This window comes from Zea mays, chromosome 5 (genome assembly GCF_902167145.1).
Source record: "Zea mays cultivar B73 chromosome 5, Zm-B73-REFERENCE-NAM-5.0, whole genome shotgun sequence".
NCBI lineage: Eukaryota > Viridiplantae > Streptophyta > Magnoliopsida > Poales > Poaceae > Zea > Zea mays.
In genome coordinates this window covers 31414861-31426051 of record NC_050100.1, presented here as the reverse complement: position 1 = coordinate 31426051, position 11191 = coordinate 31414861, and the positions used below count along the sequence as shown (strand labels likewise).

The 11191-nt window shown below is 47.0% G+C and overlaps 1 protein-coding gene across 1 annotated transcript; it reads left to right on the top strand.

Annotated features, from left to right (window-relative positions):
• Nucleotides 1-3581: 3581 nt before the first annotated feature.
• Nucleotides 3582-7555, top strand: LOC100192842 (Protein NRT1/ PTR FAMILY 5.2). Its single transcript, NM_001138032.1, is given in 3 exon segments — nucleotides 3582-3769; nucleotides 5510-5727; nucleotides 5996-7555. Coding segments are annotated over 3 exon segments (1833 nt in total). The 5' UTR covers nucleotides 3582-3639; the 3' UTR covers nucleotides 7481-7555.
• Nucleotides 7556-11191: the final 3636 nt, after the last annotated feature.

The following is an 11191-nucleotide window of genomic DNA, read 5'->3' as shown; positions in this document are numbered from 1 at the left end:
ACCTTGCATCAGATACCCTGTACAACATTTTTTAGTTGTGCTGAGTTTCTTTCTATGATGTAAGGAGATGAGCACCTGGTACCATTCTTTCTTAAAATGTAACTACTTGACATCACCTAACGAGACTCTTTGATGTTGTATCTGAAGACATCACGCATTGGCTCATTTGTAGCAAAATTGCAACAGTATTTTACCTCTAGTTAGCACATTGTAGGAGTATGCTATAACTTAGCGCTCATATTATACGAGGGAGCCTAGCCATGGCAGCTTAAATTGTTTCCTAGCTACTGTAAAATTTGATGAGGACACCAAGGTCCAACTGTAGGGACCAAAAATCTATAGGTTGCTCTCATCAACATGATATTTAAATAATCTGAATTCTTGATAAAAAATATCTATATTTAAATAACCACATGTTGGATAAACTTGCATCCATCCTCTACTTGCACGCTGCTTGCTATACAACAGCAACAATTGTTCATTGGGTTGAGATTCGGAGCTGTTGTGTGTGCTACTTGCTAGATTGAATGGCTACCAAAAACACATGTGAATGGGTATCACACACACAGACTATGTGGTATTTTTAACAACGATTGCACACCTACTATTTTTTACACATTTGGAAGGATGCAAGCAAGGGGAGGACATGGCAGCTAACCTCAGGCTAGGCGTATCAATGGCAGCGCAAACATTCTTGCCTATTTTGTAATTTGACTATTGAGCTCTCTAGTTTTGTATCCCACGAGACTGAGAGACCACTAATAACGTCTGTCAGTATTTAGATAAAACTTTGAAGCTCAGTTATGAAGATGGAATTCAAATGATGTATGTACAAACTTGCAGTTGTCCCCTGCGCAGTCTAGGTTTGCTCTATATAGCTTATGTAAATGGATCATCATGAAATAAATCTAGTAGTTACGCTTGGATCCCAAAGATGAGTTCATAGCCATTGCATATCCAAAGCAAATACAACTCCATGAACAAATCCAATGTAGCTATTTGATGTCCACTTTCCCGTGTTTCCCCTATTTAAATGCACCTAATAATAAATGATGTAAGCAAGCTAACCAATCTATCTATAACAAATGGACATATATAAGTCAGTGGAAGTAGTTGCTACTATCAATTTGTTGTGGGCTTGCTACTGTCAATATTTCCCTAAGCTTTGTTCAGTCCATACTCCATCTCCATCGAGATACAAAAATGTCTCAAAAAAAGGTGTGCAGGAAGAGAACTAATTAAGAAGGACAAAGTTGTATTCACTATTTTATATTGTACAATGAAGTCTGGCAACTAATCCATTATTGTAGCAAGTCGTTTACATGTGCAATATTTTGCAACTAATTCATGGAAAAAGACATTTACTTGTACTAACATGTAACCTAGATCAATCAAACTACAACATATGGGACCACAGCTTGATGTGATACTCGCCCCTATGCAGGATTTGAACCATATTGTGCTAAACTACAGGGGAGACCTCGACGGGGACAAGAATCTCCCAACAAATCAACTACCCATACCTCTGCACCCCGGGTGAACCTTGTAGCTATACTTGCTTGCAGCAGGTGAACTAACAGATCCACATGCCCTGAGGCGAAAACCTATTGATAAATATCACCATGAGTAGAAGTTTTCAAGGTTTCAGGTCTAGATTGCGATATCAAAGCGACTAGGCAAGGTGCATGATTAGGCCGGTTCCGGTTCGCGTCGCTGGAGCCGCCGCCGTGCATTGCGGGCCCACCGAGCTCGCGTCGGCGGACTCGCGTGCGCCTGGGTGTATGGCACGACATGCATAGGCAGTCGGGGAGGGGTCCAGTGAGGACAGGGGCGGGGGCACGGCCTCATCTGTGTGGGCATCTCACTTCGTGTCTTAATAGCAGTAGAGATTTGCTTTTGTAATTGGACTGTATTTAATATTTGTAATTTATTTTCAAACATCATATAGTCGGTTAGACTATATTTTAGTGAGGAGAATCAAATACCCTCTAAGTTCTTCCGGAAAGAAAACAAATTCTTCGAAGATTCTACCTATGGTCGTTATATTATATATATAGTATTGCCTCTCTCTGCCGTGGAACGGGTCGACGCATGCATGGGAATGGGAGATCCTCCTCGTGATCTCCGACAGGTGGGATCGAAGCCGTGTATAAATTACGCCCAACAAGCCGCCGCCCGCCCGTTCCAGTTGGGTGGTGGGTGGGTCGGATTCTTCGTCTGCATCTCAATCAGCCAATCTAGCTCGTGCGCTGAGAAGTCTTCATTCATCTCAAGCCAATCCGGACTAGGCCAGGATGTCTGGGCAAGTGAGCCTACTGCATGGGGCATGGCTACTTGTCTTGTTGACTCGTCCGATCGATGGATACCCCGCCCCCAGCTACTGGAGCTGGTTTTTCTGCTTGCCGCCGGATCCTGGCGAGGCGACGACGTAGTACTACTCATCTTTGTCCGTTGCGCGTGGACACACTCGATCGGGGGCTAGCCTACTACTAGCCTAGGGCCGCAGCAATCGACACACGAGATACCTACGCCGCTACGCGTGCCTGCTCGCGACCGGTGATATGCCCTGCGCTCGCCGCCACACATGCCATCTGGGAGCTGGTCGGCCGGAGAGGCCCGGAGTTGAACCCAGGGGCCTTGTTTGAAACGGACGTACTAATACTAGACTAGCACAGTTTCCGTTGCATTAATTGATGCATTATTGAATCAATCTTTCAACTTCTAAGTTACTATCCTTTAGGGCATGTACAGTGGTGTTTAATGTGGGGGCTCTTAAGGTGTTTTAGGGGGTTATTTGCAAAAAAATCTTAGAGCCGTCTCTCCGTGAAGAGACGCATCTGGCTCGTAAACCAAGTAACAACAGACGCCTCACTTCCCACTGTACGAATTTGTCGTCTGTTCTATCGATCTGATGCTATACAAATACATTTAATTCTGTATTTATTAACAGACTACGTTTAGAGACACTCCATTGTACAATAGAGTCTCTTAGTTCTCTCCTGTGCTTGGAGAACCGTTTTGGTGTCTCTCCACTGTACATGCCCTTATATCCTTAGAGTAAGTTTAATAATAGAGCTTGTTGTTGGCTCTAACTTTTTTACCATGTCATTTATTGTCAATAATAATCACACTCATATAATAAAATTGATTCTAAGCTTGGCTCTTAGATGAATCCCTTGTCACTTTCTTTTTCATCCTTTTATCTTAAAGCTCATGTATCACCTAGCTCTTACATTAGAGCCAACTCCCTCTACCTTTTGATGTCTCTCTTCCACGTAAGAAAAAGAAAAAAATGTCATGTAAGTAGGTTTAGAGCTCATTATTGTACTTGCTCTTAGAACAGAGGAACTAATTAATAAGCTTTGTTAACCCATGCATGAATGAATGAATGAATGGTCGATGGAGTGTAGCTTATCCGAAGTGAAGAGTTCCAAACCTGAATGGAAACTGAAAAGCAGCTCTCCTAGTCCTACACACAGTTTCAGTCCCACGTTGACCCGGCCCGTGGAGGACCGGGGCTTATATAAAGCGCGCCCACCAGCTGCTAGAGCTGGCACACGAGCTAGATCAGCGGCCTGGAGCTGCTGGAGAGAGAGAGAGAGAGAGAGAGAGAGAGAGAGAGAGAGGTCAGGTCACCCCATGGCGGAGAGGCTGGAGGCGGGCGCTGGCGACGACGATGAGTACACGCAGGACGGCACGGTGGACCTCCACGGGAACCCGGTGCTCCGGTCCAAGCGGGGAGGGTGGAAAGCATGCGGCTTCGTTGTAGGTACGTACGTACGTACGTACGGGAAATCATACTACCGGCCGGATTATCGGCTTCGTCGTTGTAGTTGTAGGCAGCAGACTCTGTTTTATTTTCCACTAATCAAACCGGCCGGGCTGGGTGTCTGGGGTACGTAAACACGCACTAGACAGGCTAACATGATGCCGTAGATAGATAGCAGTAGCACAAGCTGCTAGCTTGCAGATTAATTAGTAGCTCTGGAGGCCCCAGACGGGTTTGTACTTTGTAGGAACAGGATCCATGGCGGTAGGCAGGCAGTCAGGCTGAAGCCTGCCAATCACAGTCAGCCATGTGGTTGGCTTTGGATCCAGAGCGCTAGCTGCTGTGCTGCCCATCGGACCGTCACCCCGGCCGCATTCTCTGCGGTAGTACCAGTCGACCTCCGTCGAGCGGCCGCGCCCAAGCGCGAGACACGCCATGTACGTGAGCATGAGAGCTGTTTCTCCATGGATGATGGACGGAGGATGCTGAGCCAGAGTAGCATCACAGAAGGCCTATGCGCGCTGGGACACTGGGAGTGTCTGTCTGTCTGTCTGTCTCCGTGCAAGCTGAGCTGAGGCAATGCGTACTACTAGTGCTACTATAGTACTAATAGTATAGCATTCTTTTTGGGGACGCTAGATGCATCTTGAGCGAAATATATCTTTAATATAAATATTTATGTATAAAGAAATGAGATATAGAGTACGCCCCAAAGAGGTAAATAACAAATACAGGAGATAATATTTTTTTAGTGGGGACAATGAAAAAGGGATATATAAAGAAAAGCTGCTGAAGATAGTGAGAACCAAGGGATTCTCAAAGTACGCTTGCTAGCAGCTTGCCCCCCACAAAGCTATCTTCAGCAGGCCGTGTAAATGGATGTACAAAGTAATGTCTTTCATTATAAACTGTAATGTTTGTAGAGTAAAGTTTGAAATAAAAAGTAAGATTGAGAATGGGATGAGAAGTCTGTTAGAGATAGTCTAAAAGTTGTGTCCACGCACGAGGAAAGAAAAAAGAAAACGACGCCCTTGTTTTTGGAACTGGGGAAGCAAACAAACACCAGTAAACTCCCACCCTCCCACCTAAGGCCAGGCTGGTTCTTAACCATGCTGTTGCTGACGAAAAGCACAGGTAACTGCTAGTGCTGGGGAAGAAATTTGGGGGATGCTTGCCCCTGCCACCAAGCGTTTGGAACTATTAGACTTGTACCGATCGAGGCTTTCGCACGCTAGCTTCCACCCAGATTTCGGCTCGGTGTTGTGCTCCCTCGTGACAACGAAGGGCACGCGCCGTGTTCTGTTTGTCCGTTTCAGATTATCTCAGACGTACGTATGGATCATGGATGTCGCGTGTGCCTCTGTCATAGGGTAGCTTGCCATTTACATACATACATGCAGATGCAGTTTATCTTTTAACAATTGTAAGGCTGGGCCACACACGGCCAACTTGTTCAGAGATTTCGGCCAACTTGTTCAGAGATTTTGTCGTCGGATTTAGAGAGTAGTATGCAGTCTCTTTTGCTTTGGCATGCCGTCCCTTTCGGATGTGTCTGTCTCGTCAAGTTGGGCTCCTGGTTCGCCGATACTTTTCTGGCTCCGTTCAGTATCAAATGCAAACCAGGAGGGAAGAGAGAAAGATAGATAGATAGATAAATATAATAAACTAGTTAGTTAATTAAAATCCAGATCCTCAACATAATATCTGATTTTTTTTTTGGAATCGTTCGTGTGCACGAAGTGTACGAGGTGTTCGAGCGGATGGCGTACTACGGCATCTCGTCGAACCTGGTGCTGTACCTGACGACGAAGCTGCACCAGGGCGTGGTGCCGTCGGCGAACAACGTCACCAACTGGGTCGGCACCGTCTGGATGACGCCCATCATCGGCGCCTACATCGCCGACACGCACCTCGGCCGCTACCGGACCTTCATGGTCGCCTCCGTCATCTACCTCACCGTGAGTCGCCGCCGCCGCCCCCACGTCGGCGTTCTGTCTGTCTCCGTCTCAGCATTCATGTCCGCTATGCTTCTCATTATCTTAGAGAGCTCCTTATATTATCTTAATAGAAAAGCCCACAACAGAGATCTTTATATGGGCCGTCAATCTTGTGATAAACTGAATTGAAGCCCATGAAAGTGCTCCCGGCCTAGTATAGTCGTAGAGGTTTTGTACTTTTGTTTGTGCTCAACTCTTTCCGCGTGTCCACTCCGTCCATTGGGAGCAGGGCATGATCCTGGTGACGCTGTCGGTGTCGCTGCCGGCGCTGCGGCCGACCAAGTGCGGCGCCGGGACGGCGGACCCCAGCTGCCTGCAGCAGGCGACGAGCGCGCAGCTGGGCGTCTTCTTCCTGGGCCTCTACATCCTGGCCGTGGGCACGGGCGGCACCAAGCCCAACATCTCCACCATCGGCGCGGACCAGTTCGACGACACCCACCCGCGGGAGCGCGGCCACAAGCTCTCCTTCTTCAACTGGTGGATGTTCAGCATCTTCTTCGGCACGCTCTTCGCCAACACCGTGCTCGTCTACATCCAGGACAACGTCGGCTGGGCCGTGGGCTACGCGCTGCCCACGCTCGGCCTCGCCGTCTCCATCGCCATCTTCACCGCCGGCACGCCCTTCTACCGCCACAAGCCGCCCACCTCCGAGAGCCCCTTCGCCAAGATGGCCAGGGTCATCGTGGCGTGCGCCAGGAAGCTGCCCGTCGCGGTGCCCGTGGACCCGCGCGACCTGCACGAGCTCGACGACGGGTACTACGCCAAGAAGAACGCGGCCCCGCTCCCGCACACGCCCCACCTGAACGTCCTGAGCAAGGCGGCGGTGAAGACGACCGGCGGGGGCGGCGCGCCTGCGTCGCGGTGGTCGCTCAGCACGGTGACGCAGGTGGAGGAGACGAAGCGGATGCTCAAGATGCTCCCCGTGCTGGCCATCACGTTCGTGCCCAGCGCGATGGTGGCGCAGGTCAACACGCTGTTCGTCAAGCAGGGCACGACGCTGGACCGCCACATCGGCCGCCACTTCGAGATCCCGCCGGCGAGCCTCCAGGGGTTCGTCACCATCTCCATGCTGTTCTCCGTCGTGCTCTACGACCGTGTCTTCATGCCCCTGGCGCGCCGGGTGACGGGGGACCCGCGCGGCATCTCGTTGCTCCAGCGCATGAGCGTCGGCCTCGTCATCCACATCGTCATTATGGCCACCGCGTCGGTGACGGAGCGGCACCGGCTGGCAGTGGCGCACGAGCACGGGCTCTACGACAGCAAGGGCACCACGATCCCGCTCACCATATTCGTGCTGCTCCCGCAGTTCGTGCTCATGGGCGTGGCCGACGCGTTCCTGGAGGTGGCCAAGATCGAGTTCTTCTACGACCAGGCGCCCGAGGGCATGAAGAGCCTCGGCACGTCGTACTCCATGACCAGCCTCGGCATCGGCAACTTCCTCAGCAGCGCGCTGCTCTCGGCTGTGTCGCACATCACGGAGCGCCACGGCCGGACCGGCTGGATCCTCAATAACCTCAACGCCTCGCGGCTGGACAAGTACTACGCCTTCTTCGCCATTCTCAACTGCGCCAACCTCATCGCCTTCTTCTTCGTGTGCCGGTTCTACGTGTACAACGCCGAGGTATCCCGCGTCGTCGACACCGGGAGCAGCAAGCAGAAGCGGGAAGTGGCGATGCAGCCGGCGGCCGTGGGCGCAGTGGAGGCCACCCTATAGTAGCTACTAGTGTTCCATTACAAATGTAGCTGTCATACTCATACGTACGTGAAAAGCTCTGCGTGTACATTGCGTAATCTCTGCATGCTCCACCATCACTAGAAGCTTTGATCCACCACAACCCGTCATACGCCCAATACAGCAAGCATCCGCGCACAACAGCGGAACCCAGAGCCTGAAATCTTTGAGGCACAGGAAGATGATGACGACAAACCACGTCGTCGTAGCGCACGCCTCTCCAAGAAGGCAGTGAGCCGGTCGTGAGGGCGGGCAACCGGAGCGGCCGCACCGGGCCCTAAAATTTGAGGGCCCCACTCTAGGTATATATATAGTGTATATACGTATTATGGCCAAGTCTAGGTAAAATTAATCTAATTATGCCTATGTCGATTCAACTGCCTGGACACCACGGTAATTAGAATAAAAAAAATCCTTAATCACTGTCGGCCGCCGCAAACGCACGCGAAAGCCTTGCCCTTGCGCGATTGTGCCCTGCGCTTGCCGCCCTTGCCATCTGATCACCTCACATTGCAGTCTTGCCATCTTCTTGCCGGTCCCTAGGCCTGCTGTGCTGCCTGTTCACAGAATCACAACACAGGTCACGACTTCAACTGCTTGAAGCTAAGTTTACCTGAAAGTCCAATGTCTTCTATGGAGATCTTTGAGTATTTTCGGCAAATGGATTCGTATCCAAATATTTCAATCGCTTACCAGATATTATTTACTATGCTTGTAACTGTTGCATCGGCTGAGAGAAGCTTTTCAAAGTTGAAATTGTTGAAGAACTATTTAAGGTCAACAATGTCTCAAGAACAGCTCAACAGATTGGCCACTTTATGTATTGAGAAGAAATTATTGGACAAGGTTGATAGCAACACTATTATCAACAACTTCGCATCAAGAAATGTTAGAAGAAATTTTTTAGGTAATATGTAAACATATTTGAATTTATTTTGATATATTTGAGTTTTTTATCATATAAAAAATTTGTCGATGTATTTAGAAGAAAGTAAAAAAAATCTCTACTACTTCTTAAGTTAGCAATAGTAGCCTGCCTTTTTGTGTTCTGCCATTCTGCGATCTCAGCCGTCCGTCCATTCTACCGTTCTACAATCTCAGCCGTCCAATCCCGCACACCAGTTTCCGCGCGCAGAAAAAAATCAAACCGTGGCTGCCTAGGGATTGAACCTTGGATCTATTGAGTAGAATGCCTAGCCTTCCACCCTCTAGCCAACATGACTCATGTTGAATTGTGTACAACTTCAACTAAAACGTTTTTTGTGTTTAACCCACCGTCCACTCTGTATGCTCACTGAGTCTAGAAAAACATTTATAGCTTGGCCCCTAATCTTTCTGGAATTTGGGACGCAATCCAGGAAATAAAGAAAATAGGGAAAAGGAGTTTAGAAATTGATTTTTAGTTTAAAAATAATTGCAGAAACCCATTTAATTCATGGAAATTTCATATTAAATCCAAATGAGTTCATTCCAATTTCTATAATTCTATAATATTATTTTTATCACATAATACCTCTGTTTTGTCATGAAAACAACAATAAAATTGATTTCCTAATTAATCCTATATCAAATACATAGAAACATTGGAAATTCGTAACTTCCCCATTTTAATTTCAAATTGAATCGTTCTAGTTGTGTTAGTCTCGTATGAATATTTACTACGCAGTAACAACATTGATTATACCATGTTTCATACTTTTATAATTAGATATTTATTTATCCTATGTTAATTGGGTTAATCTATGTCTATTGGATTAATTTATTTAATATATTAATATAGCATTCTAACTTTGTGGTTATACGATGTTTGACCATTAGTCTTGCAAACACACACTTACCTTTTTGTTTAAGCAAAAGCGTATGGTGGTACGTGTCCAATGACTAACGATGTATGAGAGAATTTCTTCCGGTATGTGTGAAACGTGCTCTCCAATAATGAGACCATACAAATCGTGATATATATCAAAGTCTGCATGATACTGATGGTTGCAATGTAGTGGTGAAACAGATAGATTATAAATAACAAAATTTATGTATGGCCAGAATCACAAATTGATTATGAAACATTTTCTCATAACGGTATAACACATATTTTGTATATAAGTTATCGTAGTATACTGATATTATATATTCCTATTGCAACGCACGGGCATTCAGCTATCATGTATAGAAGTCTGCACGGTACTGTTGGTTGCAATGTAGTGATGAAATAGTTAGATTGAAATAACAAAATTTATGTATGGCTAGGATCACAAATTAATTACGAAACATTTTCACATAACAGTATAATACACATTTGTTCATAAGTTATCATGATATTAAATGTTTCCGTTGCAACGCACGGGCACCCACCTATATGTGTTTATGTCTACATCTATGACAGGAAACACATCTACTACATCTCTCTCCAAGCTCACTTGCTACCATTGCACAATGCGTAGTAGTAGATAAGTATCACCGATATTCTTGAATTATATTTTTGGATGGAGGTAATATTATTTAAAGAAGAGCTTTGCATGCTATTTCTTTTGTTTGAATAATGCATTACACTTAAATTCCCTTTTTTGCATGTGTGAAATTTTTTCTTCGTAATATTTTTTTCCATGTATCAAACTTGTGAGTCATTTTCATAAACCAACGCCAAGCATGAATCCATGTTTCCTACTTCAAACCCCGAACAAACTCCATGAGCAGGAGGCATTCGCGTTGTCGTCGCTCATCGATGACAAGAAGAAGCTTGGCGACTGTCAGTTCGACCTCTAAAAGCAGTCTTACGTGGTCGCATGCGCCGTTGTGTACGACAAGCTCCCGCGAAGCCGCCGCTTGGACACGGTCCAGAGCAGTTGCACCGCGCTGTCCATCGTTAAGCAAGGGGGGCTCATGGTTGTCGCCAACGTCGACGACTTTCGGGTTGTTCTGGACACCGCATCCGACGACGACGCCATCACGCCGTCCAGCTCATCGTCCACCTGAAGCCCAACCTGCCACGTAAGTCGCTACTGATCGGACATGAATTCTTGTGCGCTGGGACGATGGACGTTGCTAACGTTGTGTGAGTGTCCTCGAACATGATGTATGTAGTGGAATAGCGCATTCGGTGGTGCAACGGCCAGGGGTACTACCTCGCTGATGAGCCCGGGGTGCACTTCGTTTGGCAGCCCAACCAAGAGTCATCGGTACTCGTCATGTCGCGTGCGTTCGACGACTATTATATCGAGGATTGTGGCGTCATCTTGGCGCCGGAGGTGACACAGAGGAGGATCGACAACAGTGACCAGTTCGTCTCTACTACTTATTAAGTTAGCAATAGTAGCCTGCCTTTTTGTGTTCTGCCATTCTGCGATCTCAGCCGTCCATTCTACCGTTCTACAATCTCAGCCGTCCAATCCCGCACACCAGTTTTCCGCGCGCAAAAAAAAAATCAAACTGTGGCTGCCTAGGGATTGAACCTTGGATCTATTGAGCAGAATGCCTAGCCTTCAACCCTCTAGCCAACATGACTCATGTTGAATTGTGTACAACTTCAACTAAAACGTTTTTTGTGTTTAACTCACCGTCCACTCTGTATGCTCACTGAGTCTAGAAAAACATTTATAGCTTGGCCCCTAATCTTTCTGGAATTTGGGACGCAGTCCAGGAAATAAAGAAAATAGGGAAAATGAGTTTAGAAATTGATTTTTAGTTTAAAAATAA